Genomic DNA, 15,311 nt, shown 5'->3' on the forward strand with positions numbered 1-15,311 from the left:
AAATTCGAGCGCACCCACGTGTTGAACACCACCAACCCTTTCAATTCCAATCTGGGTTTGTGGCGGCGTTATATAGATGATATTCTCATCATATGGATAGGCAGCACTGATGAACTTGCAGATTTCCATGCTTGGCTGAACCTTCGCTCCCCTGTCATACAATTCACCATACAATCTGACTCCCAGAAAATAGATTTTTTGGGATATTACCATCTATGCTGAAAACGACATGTTGTACACTACACTGTACCGGAAACCTGCGGAACTGAACTCTCTCTTACAGTACACCAGCCACCACCCTCGAGATTTAAGGGATAATCTTCCCTTCGGGCAGTTTCTCCGGATCTGGAGGAACTGCTCCGATAAAACCAACTTCATGACAGAATCCAAGGACCTCATGGACCGCATGATTGAACCGGAGTACCCTGTGAGACTGGTAAAGAAGTCTAGGAAACGGGCCTGGTTTAATCCTCATGAGACGCTGTTACAACCTAAGCCGCGAAATGATACCACCAACCAAAGAATGATATGTGTGACAACTTTTTCCACCCACAGCAACGCCCCAAAAAAAGTCATAAATAAACATTGGAATCTTGTGTCGGACGACATAGATCAGCCAACTTCACCGATGCATTCTTTTAAGAAGGCGAAGAGTATTCATAACCACATAGTCCAATCTCTTTTGGACACTCCGGAGTCTACCACAATCCAATCTATGTGGGATCTTCCTCCGATATTGGGCCACCATCGCTGCAGCCACTGCAAAGCCTGTGCAATGACCATTCAAAGAAAGGATTTTGAGTATAAACAACAAAAAATAGTCCTAAAAAATGTTACGAACTGTAATACAGAAAATGTAATTTATGGGATTGTGTGCCATACATTGGACGAACACAGCAAAAAATCAAGGAGAGGATTCTCCAGCACTGCAGCAGGGTCCGCTGTTAAGTCGAGGGAGCTCCTCTTGTTGAACATTTCAAAATGATGGGACATACTCCGGAGTCACTCCGTTGGCTTGTACTTGAAAAAGCCACGCTTGAACTGAGGGGCGGTGACATTCGCACCATTCTGAATGCCAGGGAATCTTAATGGATGTCCCTTTTTGACTCTGTTGATAATGGGCTTAATGAGATGGACAGTAGTCAGGCCCTCCTTGCCACAATATGCCTGTAACCTGTTTTTTAATTCCAACCTTAACTCCTCCTCCTTTTTCCATCTGTATCAAAGCTTCTTTTCACAACACTTTATGCCACTGTAAAATGGCTACTAAATTGAATGGACACCAGGCCCAACAGACGCTTTTGCCCTCCTGTGTTGAGAGGCGCTGGCGTTTCTAATATGGCAGTCCAATTTCGTTGTGTAAGTATGACTTCGCATTATGATGCCAAGCAGACGTTTTTGCCCTCCTAGGTTGAGAGGCGCTGGCATTTCTAATAGTCTAATAAGGAACAAGGGAACCCACTAGGTAGGCAAGGACCTGGGGTATCAATTAAAGTTAACGACAATGGTCCTTGACAAAGAAAAATTACAATTTCAATAATTATAGGCTACAATGTGCGCTATAATGAACATAAAGTCCAGCCGGACTTAAAAATTTATTTGATAGTGAGATAGGTCAAATTTCAAAAACTACAATAGGGCAGTGGGACACAGTCCTGTATCCACAACGCAATACATACAATACACAGTACAATTAACTAGGGATTTTCAGGCATTGAAAAGGTACAGGAGCAAAAAGAGAACATTTTCAATATATTTGCTTCACAAATGTAGAAAAAACATGATAAGCACAAGGTTGTCAGCTAGTGTTTAGACTACATATTTTGTCGACGGCGTTTCAATCCAGTATAGGATTATGGATCATCATCAGGACATTCAAATGCTTGCCTGAATTGAAAGCCTATAGGGTCGTGTTAGGTCAGGGTCGATCACGCTGCCAAGATAAGGAGCCAGGAAGGGGTGTACCAATGGTTCAAGGAAATTTCAGACGAGCTGGATAGAGGTTGGCAGACATGGGCCTGAGTGGAACCTAAAATTGAGGGTCCCCAGGTTACGCACTGGGCTGTACAATCGGGGTTGACAGTGCGCCGCTGTTAAAGCACGGACCAGTGACAAGTCGCAATCAGGGTGTGCGCAACCGGTTCCAATAGAGGCACCAGATTTTTGCAGATTCCTAGATTCAATTCAGAAAAGGGGGTGGTGATGGACAGAGTATCTGAATTAAGCAGAACACTTGTACCCAGTCAACAGATCAGGGCTTGATCCATCACCGTTTTTTAGCTCACTGCACCATCCCAGCTCAGAACCTGGCTACATGCAAATTAGTCTGTCACTGGCCCAGTGCATCATGGGAACAGGGCAGACCAAACTACCAAGCCAATTCTTTTACTGGAAAGGAAACAAGCTTCCGGGGACCAGTTTCTGGCATTACAGCCGTTTTCGGCCCGGCTTGCTTGAATCCTGATGGTGCAGTGAGCAAGGGACTCATGTCTGAGCATACCCTTCCACGCTTGTGGTGGACAAAACGATTCAGAAAAGGGGGTGGTGATGGACAGAGTATCTGAATTAAGCAGAACACTCGTACCCAGTCAACAGATCAGGGCTCGATCCATCACCGTTTTTTAGCTCACTGCACCATCCCAGCTCAGAACCTGGCTACATGCAAATTAGTCTGTCACTGGTCCAGTGCATCATGGGAACAGGGCAGACCAAACTACCAAGCCAATTCTTTTACTGGAAAGGAAACAAGCTTCCGGGGACCAGTTTCTGGCATTACAGCCGTCTTCGGCCCGGCTTGCTTGAATCCTGATGGTGCAGTGAGCAAGGGACTCATGTCTGAGCATACCCTTCCACGCTTGTGGTGGACAAAACGATTCAGAAAAGGGGGTGGTGATGGACAGAGTATCTGAATTAAGCTGAACACTCGTACCCAGTCAACAGATAAGGGCTTGATCCATCACTGTTTTTTAGCTCACTGCACCATCCAAGCTCAGAACCTGGCTACATGCAAATTAGTCTGTCCCTGGCCCAGTGCATCATGGGAACAGGGCAGATCAAACTACCAAGCCAATTATTTTACTGGAACGGAAACAAGCTTCCGGGGACCAGTTTCTGAGTATTGACCACACAACGATTGCCCCTTTTTAATGCTGGGTCCTTTGTAATTGCGGTTCCCCATCTTGGTTGAGGGACCGAGTTTATGATTATGTGAGAGCCTTGCACATTGATACTGATGAACAGTGTTGAGTGACTGGTTGCCTGGTGCACCTGTTCACTTGTTCGAACAACAAAGCTGTATTAAAAAAAATTCTGCTTTGCTCTCTTGTATACATTCAGCTATGTATATATTTAGCCGTGTTAGCACATCTTGGCTTTCTAGCTAAGATTAGTTCTCTAAAGTGTTGGTTTTCTCAATTACAGATCACTACACGGGCCAACCAATCAAAGGTGGCTGGTTATTGCTACATTTCAAGCACATTGCTATCCAGTGAGTAATCTATTATGGCCCACTGTTTTCCATTATGTAAATCTCCCCTTCTTCCTCCCCCCTCCTCCTTATTGTTTCAATTCATATGGGTCAGATTCTTCTCCTTTATTTTTAGAGAATCTATTGAACTGTTCCTTTCTCGCATATGTAGCTCCAGGGCCCACCTTTACCATGTAGTCGTTGACCGTGACCAATGGCAATCACGGTAATTCAGTTTCTTGTGTTTAGGAATTCACCGCAATGTTTTGGCTCCGTCATTTTTTATATTGATTGTATGCGTCTATTTCCCAGGTCCCTTGCCCTTCCCCTCTTGTCCTGAAGAATACCCCGTCCTAAAGTCACACAGTCACCTAGAACATAGTGGGTCGAAACGTCAACAACCATCGTATCTGCCTACAATAGACCGGAATGTTGATTTATTTACAATGGTTGCTTTATTGTGTTGAGATTTTTTGTACATTTATGTGAAATGTGTGGCTGTATATATTTTTTAATCCAACGCAGTTGTAATTACCTTGCGAATCAGGTCACTTTGACCCGCACTCCCCTCCCAATGTTTCCTAGCAACCTACACAACCAACTAGCACAACCAAACCCCCACTCCTCTCCCTGGGCACTGTCATTTTGTTGCTTGTGAACGAACCAAACCTTTTTTTGAGCTTAAATAAATTGTAAACCAATTTGTATGGTTTGATTTATTGTGATTGCATTAACAGTGAATCCTATTTGCATTTATTCTTTTTTCAATTTTCCTATTTTCTTTTTCTACAAACGTCTCTGTACTGGGACCCTCTATTCTTGTACTACTTGCTACCCAGGTCCCAGTGACTTTATTGGGTTTACCCTTCTTGGTAACATAAAATAACATAGTCTGTTATGGCTGACGCAGTCAAAAGCCGTGGTAAGGTCTACAAAGACCGCAAATAGATAACCTTGCTTAGCCTGGGTGTATTTCCCGTGTAACATAATAAAGTTTACAACCTGCTCAAACGTACCCCTCCCCTCCCTGAATCCATATTGATCCGGACTTAGGACCTTATTATCTTCTGCCCATTGTTGCAGTCTGTTCAAAATGACCCTTCCTGCCACTTTCATGAGGGAGTCGAGTAGGGAAATAGGTCGGTAACATGCTGGGTTTTCCCGATCCCCTTTTTTAAAAATGGGGATAATTATGGACCCTGACCAAGATTAAATAAAACCCTTTTCACAGCTGGCCTCCAGTACTCGTGCTAATAACGGAGACCATAACTCAATCATATGTTTATACAAGTCGATCGGATTCCCATCCGGCCCTGGAGCCTTACCTCCTTTGCTCTCTTTTATGGCCACTAGTACTTCCTTATACGTAAAATGGATATCAATTGGTGACAAATTACGTACTACTTGTTCACTAGCTGTTTCAGTGTCAGTTCCCCCGGTGCCATAAACCGGGGAGAAGAAATCGACCCAGGAATATTCACTTCTTGCCACCTCGATCCTCGCTAGAACAAGTTACAATTTTAAAGATTAAGGACACTAAGAGGTGAACTACGATGGAACCTTTTTAGACTTAGACACTTCGAGAGTCAAGACCTAGGGGAGCACCAGAGTACTTGTGTTACCTCACCCAGGGAAGCCGGGTACGTAGCGACCAGAGGAAAAGTGTCTGGGTAGATCCAAGGGTGGATCGGAGATGTGAAGAACGTGAAAGCAGAGGGGACAGAGTCTGGGTCACTAGCCAGTGACCAGGATGGCGACAAGAAGAGGCCAGCTGATGTCGGGTGCTTTCAAGTGAAGTTGGTGAAGCTTGACTCTTCAGCCACGTGGACCAGGAGGCGTCGACGATGACCAAGAGCTGGATTCGAGCTGTCCCACGAAGGATGTCGAGTGCTGCAGCGTCAGAATCCGGATTGGATTCAACAAGTCTTGGCAAAAGCAACCCACGTAAGATGACAAGATTGGCTTTGGTGGAGAGGAGTCAGAGCCCATCTGGAGCAACCAGGAAAGCGCATGAAACAAAGGATTGTCCTTTGTGGGGACCCACTAGCCAACAGACTAGGGATCGCGAAGGAGCCTCGAGCTGCGGTGGAGAAAGGGGACTCACGGAACACTCGTGGAGTGTAGGCCTCTCAGCTTCGGTGCAAAAGGTGCTCGGGGCAAGGGCAACAAATAGCCTAATGCACAACTTCAGAAAACGTCGGGAAGTAGGTACAGTTGCAAAATTGCAGGATGTCCAGGAGTTCCGGTCCCACGTCTCTTGTGTCAGCTACAGGTCTGAGCTTTGCTGGGGTCTCGTTTCAGTCTCGGAGATGTCTGGAAGTCTGTGTCCTGTGTCGCAGATTCTTCGCGATCAGGTGGGAGCCTCGAAATGCAGACCGGAAAGATGCTCTTAGGTGCCGGTTTGAACAGGGGGGGTTCAGTCCTTGACCCCAAGCGAGATTTCATCCGTCTACCAGTCGATATGGAATGTCGAAGGTCCAAGATTTCTTCTTCAGAGTTTCGTCCAGGGTAATCTAAAGTCCTTGGGACTGGGTTCCTATACTTATACCAAGTTTAGGGGTTGGACTAACTCTAGGGTCCCACCTATGGGAGGACCTGGGGAGGGGGTGGTTACACCCCTTCCCCTTTGTCCAGTTTCGTGCCAGAGCTGGGGCTGAGAACCCCAGCAACCGGTTTGAACTGGGAAGTGCATGGAGCACCCTGTGTGCCCCAGGCAGTGTCTGAAAAGCATTCACTGAATGCAACCCACCCTGCCCCAATACACGAAAGACTGTCTGGGGAGGAAACCTATTGTCCAGGCCTCCCCTGCCGGAGTTTCATCCAGCAGCAGGAGGTCAGACTTGTGTCTGTGGCAGCAGCATCCATTTTGTGATCCTGAGGCTCTGTTTAACTTTAACCGGATATACCAGTGTGTACATGTCTTCTCCCTCTAGAAGGGTGGAATACTACCCCTGCCACCGGAACTGGTGGTAGTGGGAGGGGGGGGGGGTAGTATTCCAAAGTGTTTGACACCAAACACGACATGTTTTGATAAAGCCAAACCAAAGTTAGCATTAACCACGAGGATTATAATGCATTTAAGAGTATATGGCAGCGGTTCCCAATCTGTGCGTCGCGGCACCCTGGTGCGCCATCAAAACTAGCCAGGGGTGCCGTACACCAAGCACAGTGTTTGGGAACAACTGGTTTAAAGACTTAACTGAAACCATCAACAGGCTGCCAAAACTCAATACAAACAGCGCCTATAAGAATCCGATTGTCAGCAAGCTCGGCACTACAATTGAGGGATTTTCTGATCTGAAATGTCCCATCTCGCAGCGTGCTACATTGGGCTTGCCTCCTATGTAAAGAATTTGTGTTGCTGCTGACTGGGTGCTTCGGGTGGAGACTTATAGAAGCAGCAGCGCTATAACCCAGTTCCCAGAGACCAGACCGACCCTTGAGAGGAAGAACTCACTCTTTAGAAGGTGAGTTTCAATATCTTCCCAACCCCAAGTGCCTCTGGTCTAAAATCCTCAGTTGCCGCACTTAGCATCCCCCCTTCTTATGGTACTCGTTTCCTTGCGAGCTGCCACCTCCTTCACTCTGCCCTTTAAGTGGTGCATTTCGGTTAGGGTGCCTTCTACGTCTGGCCTACAGAACTCTGAGCCTGAGGAGGAGAGCACCATTTAAAGCAGCATTATTTTCTCCGGAGGCACCAAAATACCTAAGCTCCAGGTAGACGGGCAAAAAAGTAACAAGCTTTCAAGGGGAGGGGGCATGATGTTTTATGGACTGCCACTCTAAGGGAAGGGGCTGGAGTGAAGTTTACCTCTAATTATTATTTATGGTCCTCGTGTGCCGTCGTAGAGCTGGGCAACTTGATTCATTCCTCGACTGGGTATAAAACGGGAGTAACCATAGTTTCAGTGTTTTCGCGCACAATGCCCTCTCTGAAACAGCAGCGTGTCTTCATTACTTAAGTTGGTATTATAGGAGCTGCTTTCTCCATTATGTCCTTTACATGCATCAGTCTTTTAACTAAAGTGATGGCATGAGCAGCACAGTTTTATTTGTCCGTGTTTGAGGAAGCATTTTTGGAGATTAGCTGAATATGCAGCGAGAATTGAGACCTTTCGTTCACTGAACAAATGCGAGGCCATGGGGCACCTTGTTTCATTGTCACCAAGCACTTCTCAGAATAATATTCATCCTGAAATGTCAAATCATATGCCTAGCATGCTTTGTAATCTAATGTGGTCTTATTTACAGATTGCAAAGGTGACAGAGTGGTACTTACTGAACGGCGTTTATTGCAATATACTGTTCTTTATGGCTGGGCATATGCTTGTATTATTGTATTAAAATGTGAAACTCTCTGATTATAATACCCTCATCCCAATTACTTCCAGGGAGTACTCCTGAGGCCAGGCTTACATCCGCCCACCCACCAAAAAAAGGTAACATAATGGAGAGCCACAGCCAATGGCCAATAGTTCAAGGGAGCCACGGGTCAAAAAAGGTTGGGAACCGCTGATATATGGTATGGCAATATCACAGAACCGCTATAAGGAGATCTTTCCGAAAGCTGCAGAGGGGCTCAGCTCATGCTAGGGCACCCTCTCACACAAAACCAAGCACTCTGCCTTCAGGATTGTCAAGGCCTGCCATAGAAGATATATCTATATCTATATCTATATCTATATCTATATCTATATCTATCTATATCTATATATATATATATATATATATATATATATATAATCTCAGTATAGGGTGCTTACACCACCTTACCCAGGCTGCAAGTGCAGACCTGTGGTGCAATTTTGGAAGGCTTCCCAGGGGTGGCATAATACATGCTTCAGCCCCTGGTAGGCCTCTGGGGTACCTATGCCCTTGGTACCTAAGGTACCATATACAGGGACTCACAAGGGTAACCCAATAACCAAGCTGGTATGTACCTAAAGTACATGGTATCAATTTAGAGAGAGAACAGCTAGGCTGTGGCCCTGATAAGCAGGGCCACAGCCAGACTAAAGTCGAAAAGCCAGTGAAACACAGCAAAAAGTGGGGGTAACCATAGGAAGCAGATCCTACTCTCCTGCAGGGAGTTGGAACCTTTTTAGGGACACAATAAGGTATTCACAAAGGCAAATCTTTAGTAAAGGCTCTGTGTGCTGAGTACAAGGCACACGTGAGCAGTACTGTGTCTGCCTCCTCACCTCCTTATAGATTTCATGTTATTTAACATTTATAAAGCTCACACGTGCCTTAGGGTGCCTTGGCGCTAGCGTAATTACGAGTCCAGCAAAAAACAAAGAAAAAGCACTAAAGGTTATAAGAGAACTGAGAACAGCCAGGTTTCCAACTGCTTACGGAAATGAAGAAAATTACCCAGACTTAAAATGCAGGGGCGGTCTATTCCCGATATTACAGGTGGAGTTAACAAAACTTCAAATGCTCCAAGCAGTTGTCTTGATTCTAGGAATGATCACTAAACTTGATGAGGCTGAAAGTAGTAATCTTTTAGGGGAGTACCACCTAAATTTACTTTTGAGGTACTCTGGTCCAAATCGATACAGCTTTGTTTGAGCCAAACACAGGGCCTTAAGCAATCCTTTTCCTAACAATAAGCTAATTGAGCTCTGCCAGAGAATTTGAGGCAGACTTAAAATTGGAGATTTTCTTTAATAATCGAAAGGCTGTATTTTGCAACATTTGGAGCTTGTTCGAAGGTTTTTAATTCCTAAATAGAGAGTGTTAGAACTGGGGGTCCCTAGTTGACAGAGGTAGGTACCACTGTCCAAATAGGGACCCTTGATTCTAGTCAGGGTAAGGAGGAAACCCTCTGAGATAACCCCTGCTCACCCCCTAGGTAGCTTGGCACGAGCAGTCAAGGCTATTCAGGAGGCAATGTGTAAAGTATTTGTACCAACACCCACAGTAACACAGTGAAAACACCACAAACTGACTGCACAACAGTTTAGAAAAATAAAGGTATTTAATCTAAACTACACAAGACCAAAACGACAAAAATCCAACATACACAGTTCAAGAATAGGGTTTCAAAAAGAGTTCTTAAGGTTGTAATGTAAGTTCTTTAGGTTGCGATAAAATGATCCACAGATGCATGAAAAATTCACAGTTGCGTCACGTTTACTCACAGTACCTTTTAGTTGCAACAAAGTTCCTAAAGCAGAAGCTGGTGCGGTGGAAAACAAGCAATGCATTGCTCCTGAGACCCTGGGGAGGCGATGCGACAGCCCCGCTGCAGCAGCGGGCGTGTTGCGACGAATCTGGTCTGTATGGGGAGGAAGGCCACTTGTATGGATTCCGGTGCGTAGATTCCGTAGGAAGTTTGTTCTCGCAAAGGCACGATGCAACGATCACTCTTAGCGGGCGCCCTCACTCTTAGCGGGCGCCCTCACTCTTAGCGGGCGCCCTCACTCTTGGCGGGCTCCCTCACTCTTGGCGGGCTCCCTCACTCTTGGCGGGCTCCCTCACTCTTGGTGGGCTCCCTCTCTCTCCTTCCCTCTCTCTCCTTCCCACTCTCTCCTTCCCTCACTCTCTCCTTCCCTCACTCTCTCCTTCCCTCACTCTCTCCTTCCCTCACTCTCTCCTTCCCTCACTCTCTCCTTCCCTCACTCTCTCCTTCCCTCACTCTCTCCTTCCCTCACTCTCCTTCCCTCGCTCTCCCTCCCTCCCTCGCTCTCCCTCGCCCTCGATCTCCCTCACCCTTCCTCTCCCTCGCTCGCCCTTACTCTCCCTGGCCCTCACTCTCCCTTGCCCTCACTCGCCCTCACTCTCCTGCCCTCACTCGCCCTCACTCTCCTGCCCTCACGCTCCCTGGCCCTCACTCTCCCTCCCTCTCCCTCGCCCTCCCTCTCCCTCCCTCGCCCTCACTCTCACTCTCTATCCCTACCCCTCACTCTCCCTCGCCCTCACTCACCCTCACTCTCCTGCCCTCACTCTCCTTCCCTCACTCTCCCTCACCCTCACTCTCCCTCACCCTCACTCTCCCTCACCCTCACCCTCACTCTCCCTCACACTCACTCTTCTTCCCTCACTCTCTCTCCCTCACCCTCACTCTCTCTCCCTCGCCATCACTCTCCTTCCCTCACTCTCCCTCCCTCACTCTCACTCACCCCCACTCACCCTCCCTCTCTCTCCCTGTCTCTCTCCCTCCCTTTCCCTCCCTCCCTGTCTCCCTCCCTCCACCTTGCCTGTGTGTGCCCAGGCTGAGACAGCTTCTGGGCACACACACACAGCTTCAACGGAGCACTTCACAGGTCTTTAAAAGACCATTCGTATGTTAATGAGGCTTTGTCACCTCTTAGCCCCCTGCAGCCCCACTCTGACTACAACGGGAATCGCCCGGCCCCCACAGAGCAGCAGTCTGAGTTGCGCTGCCGCAGGGGTGTTTGCGGACACTCTGTAAAAAAAAATGTTTTAAACACAGGTACATGTCTGCAAGGTCCGCGGGCCACCAGGGAAGGCTTGCCGGGCGGCTGACGGCCTGCGGTCTGTACTATGAGTACCTGTGGTCTAGTGAAACGATGGATGAGTTCGTTGAAAGACTTGATTCACTTAACAAATACTGTAAGTTCTGTGACTTTAATGATGATGAACCATGTGCCTCAGAGTCGCTGATGACTGTTTTTTCAGATTCCTTCAGGAGAAGCATGTTTAAAAGGCTCCCTTGATCCAGCAAGCTGACAAGTTTTGGAGATGCACCTGTGTGCCTGTGAGTGGTACTGTGACCTGAGAGAAACACTCCAGCACTCCCAGCAACCCCAGATGATTTTTCTTTGCTCTCTAATACTGCTGCTCTCTACTGTAGACGGGCTCAACCCAGAAACACGTGTCTAGAATTATACTGCAATGTCTGCACCAACTTTGGTGAAAAACTCCCGCTAATTTTGAAGTAAGTTTGAACTGTGTACTGCATTTACCAGGATGCAAAGGGGCGAACTGTGCTGGGACTGTGAGGCAGTGTGCTCCCAACCCCAATTCTGTTTAAAAGGCTCCCTTGTGCCAGCAAGCTGACGAGCTTTGGAGATGCACCTGTGTGCCTGTGAGTGGTACTGTGACCTGAGAGAAACTTGGCTGCACTCCCAGCAACCCCAGATGATTTTTCTTTGCTCTCTAATACTGCTGCTCTCTACTGAAGACGGGCTCAACCCAGAAACACGTGTCTAGAGATATACAGCAATGTCTGCACCAACTTTGGTGAAAAACTCCAGCTAATTTTGAAGTAAGTTTGAACTGCGTACTGCATTTACCAGGATGCAAAGGGGCGAACTGTGCTGGGACTGTGAGGCAGTGTGCTCCCAACTCCCATTCATGTTGAGAGAAATACTCAATTTAGGTAAAATATTAATGGCTGCAGGAGCAGAAGAACTAGCAGATCGACAAGCTGCTGATATAAAGCGAACAATGGTTCAGCGAGGATTACGAAAAGCAAGCATAAACACAAAACAGATGAACATAAGACGTCTCCGACTTGGGTTTTAATTTTTCTCCTGAAAGTAAATGTCCAGCCATAGGACAAATATGCAAGGGTTACGGGAAAGAAAACGACTTCATAACGGTCTGCAAAGCAAGAGAGAATCCGAATGCATCACAGCGAGAAGAGACAATTATTGCCCCCCACAAGATTTAACCATTCTGCAAGGGATGGCCATTTCTTGCTCAGGATACATTTGTGACTTTGCTACAGTGAGTGTCCCACTGAGACACTTAAAAAAACAAAATGTTCCATTCCAGTGGTCTCCTGAACGTGACCACAGCTTCAGAGAAATAAAACATGTGACTGAAAATACAACAGAAATGGACGATTCTCAACCCCCCCCCCCCCCCCTCCTCCCCCCTCCCTCCCCATAAGTTACATACTGAGGTCACAGTAGATGTGAGCCTGGTCGGGCTGGGGATAATTTTTGCTCAAAACAATGGCCATCCAATTGTTCAGAGAAAGAAAATAAAAATCATACAAAGATAGTTAGCTGCTTAGGTGGCAGCCATCTCAGAGCAGTAAATTAAAAAATAAAATATGCACAAAATGTTATGCACATTGGAGCATGCGAGCAGCATGGTCACACTGTGCAGCAGATGAGCCCCTGCATAAAGGTAATAATTAAATGTGAACCAAGGATGACATGGTGGGACGAGTGAATTGGAAGCAAATGTGATAAGCCCAGTAGCAATGTGCAGCTGTTGCGCCCCTCTCAAAAAGTTAAAATAATTATAATAAAATAAAGTAATAAGAAAGCACGGGGTGATGGGGAAATGAGCTAGGAAACCAATGCAGTCTGATGAAGCACGGAAAGAAAATTACAAAAATAGTCAGCTGACATCAGCAAAAGAATACACCTCACCCCATCAAAACACAGTGCAACCAAATTGCTCCTTGGGCGGGACAAACACAAGAATAAGGAAGAAAGCCATTGAATATTGTGCACGGAACTGAAACTGACAAGTAAGTCATCACGTCACGAGTATGGTGTGCAAAAACCTAAGTCCACTCTAAGACTCTCGTAGATACACTAGGTCTGTTTGCCAGAGGTTATCTGTAGGCGAGCAGTAAAATGGAGAGTGAAAAATTAGCGTTCTGCTCCAAATTTAGCTACAGAATCAGCCTGGGGAGGAGCTTCAGGGGGTGTTTGGGGTGTGACACCACCCAAAAAAAGGCATTATAAGCTTGGTAGTTATGTAAGGGGTCGTGAGCTGGGTCTGCTATGTGTGTGTCGATATTTCCTGTTGCCTTGATTCACTAAGAGGGTTAAATGTGTTCATATTTTTGGATCTGAAACTTAAATATATATAATGAATGGTTTAGAAAAAAAAGTTGCGAATTTGCACCCATAGAAGTGATCCTTGAATGGATGCAAATTTACTACTTTTTATAATTTACAAACATTGGCAGTAGCAGCCTTGGAAACCCTTTCGTTAAAGCCACCTGACTATCCATTCTAAATAGGGTGAACAGTCGGATGGCTTACCCCTGACGGCACCTGCTCCATCCGTACTTTAGAGTTTGTTTTACACCAGTGGATTAAATTTTACTCCATCGGTATAAAACTTGCAATCTGTCCGACTCAAAATCAGACAGGCAGACCTTGAGCTTAGCGGACGGGGTACTCCTTCACGATGGAGTGGCCTGTCTGACAAACTATAAATCAGCCGCAGAGGAACACCTAGAGCATATTACTACGGACCCTACCCCTCATGGGAACAGTCCATCCCAAATTTTGGTTATTTCATCCATGCACCATGTGGCCCATTTTTTTTTTTAGGGTAATGTGAAATTCACCCCCCTCCCCCGCCCCCACATTTCATGACTAAGCTATGACCTTGCAATCAGCAAACAGCTTTCTGAACCACAAGGAAACCTAGAAAGTGGACATGTGTTGGTACATGCTGCATGACATAAAGGTCTGTGGTCCTTAGGGCAGAAAGTACACAGCCACATCCTCTTGTTTTCTATAGCTGTCTCAGGATTCCTTTCAATGGGGCTGCAGTTTGATGTCATGGGCTTGGTGAAATGTTGCAAACTTGAATGAGCCCTGAAGACTGATTGTAGGGAATGAGGTGACCCGGGGGAAAGCAGAGGTGAAGCCCGTCTCCCCTTCTGGGTTTTTTCTGGAATGAGACAGACTACTTGAAAGGAAGTTTTTGGGATAGGACAGGGGAAGTGGCGGGATGTAGGAAAAGTTATAAATAGATAGAGAAGTTAGGAGCCGGACTATGACTGACTTCATCACCATTAGGTAGGCTAGGGAAGCGTTAGCCACCCACCCACCCACCCTACATGCTTTGAGAGTCAGAGTGGAGTAGCTCTCGAGGTAAGCCACAGTAGGACAAGGTTTGTGCAGCTATGCAGGGCAGGCGGCAATTCTGGGGAGATGGGGAGTCCGATGTGGGCATATCCACCACTGGGGGGGGGGACGGAGGAGCACATAGGATGGAAGGAAAGGACTGTGTGTTTTGGAAAAAGACAAGAAGGCTTCTTTGGAGGATGTGTGATATGGTAAGAGAGGGAGGAAATGGGGGAAGGCGAGCAGAGCGGTGAATGAAAGAGGAAAGAATGAAATCGGAGTATGGGGACTTTGGGAACAGTTAGTACTTCTGCAGAATGGTGTGGGGGAAAGGGGTAGGTAAGGAAGTTGAGGTTGTTCACAAAAGCTGGTGTTATATTGAAGTTGTTTCAAGCTGACAAGCAATGACATGAACCTGTCCTAATAAAGTGGCCTTTTACGCTTCATCGCGAGCATGGTGTGGGATTATTATACGAGTGAAGAAGGGACAACATTCCTTCCTCTTTTCAGCAGCTTGTAAGCTGAATATGGAAACCGAGTCCATAAACATTAGGTGCATTCCTTCAGCTCATAGTTTAATGATTCGAGGCGGTGGCATCTTACTGGGTGTGCTCACCTGCTGCCGACAAGGACTATTTTTGTAGGTTTAATACTGCCCTTTGTCGAGATCAGAGAGGATACCCGAAGTGAAACAACGCATTGCATTATCCGGGGGGAAGGGGTATTCATTACTTGCTGAGTGTGGTGTCGAGGGAGATTCGGAGACGCGTCGCCATCACCCACCTGTGACTTTGCCAATTTCTTTTCCAGCACGTCGTTGTCTCGCTCAGTCTGCTGAAGACGTTTATTAAGCTCCACGATGTCTCCCTTCAGTGATGCCAGGGCTGCTAAATGGAGCTGTAAAACATAATCAAAGCACAGCGGGGTTAATAAACTCGCCATCTGCCAAGGGTTCTCCATCACATAGATTGAATAATGATGTCAACACGCGGCCGTCGGAGGAGCGCTTCCAATTCCCAAACACAATATTATGCCAGTCAGACAACCAGGGT

At 46.6% G+C, this 15,311-nt stretch overlaps 1 protein-coding gene across 2 annotated transcripts in view; it reads right to left on the reverse strand.

Annotated features, from left to right (window-relative positions):
- The window catches only part of MCC (MCC regulator of Wnt signaling pathway), a 1,280,822-nt gene that overhangs the window by 460,229 nt on the left and 805,282 nt on the right, over window positions 1–15,311 (reverse strand). For both annotated transcript variants that reach the window (XM_086961033.1, XM_086961034.1), the window contains one exon: window positions 15,043–15,156. In XM_086961033.1, coding sequence (XP_086817159.1) covers window positions 15,043–15,156 — 114 coding nt within the window. The remainder of the gene's footprint in view (window positions 1–15,042; window positions 15,157–15,311) is intronic.

The sequence above is a fragment of the Lissotriton vulgaris genome, chromosome 3_1 (assembly GCF_964263255.1).
Source record: "Lissotriton vulgaris chromosome 3_1, aLisVul1.2, whole genome shotgun sequence".
NCBI classification, from domain to species: domain Eukaryota; kingdom Metazoa; phylum Chordata; class Amphibia; order Caudata; family Salamandridae; genus Lissotriton; species Lissotriton vulgaris.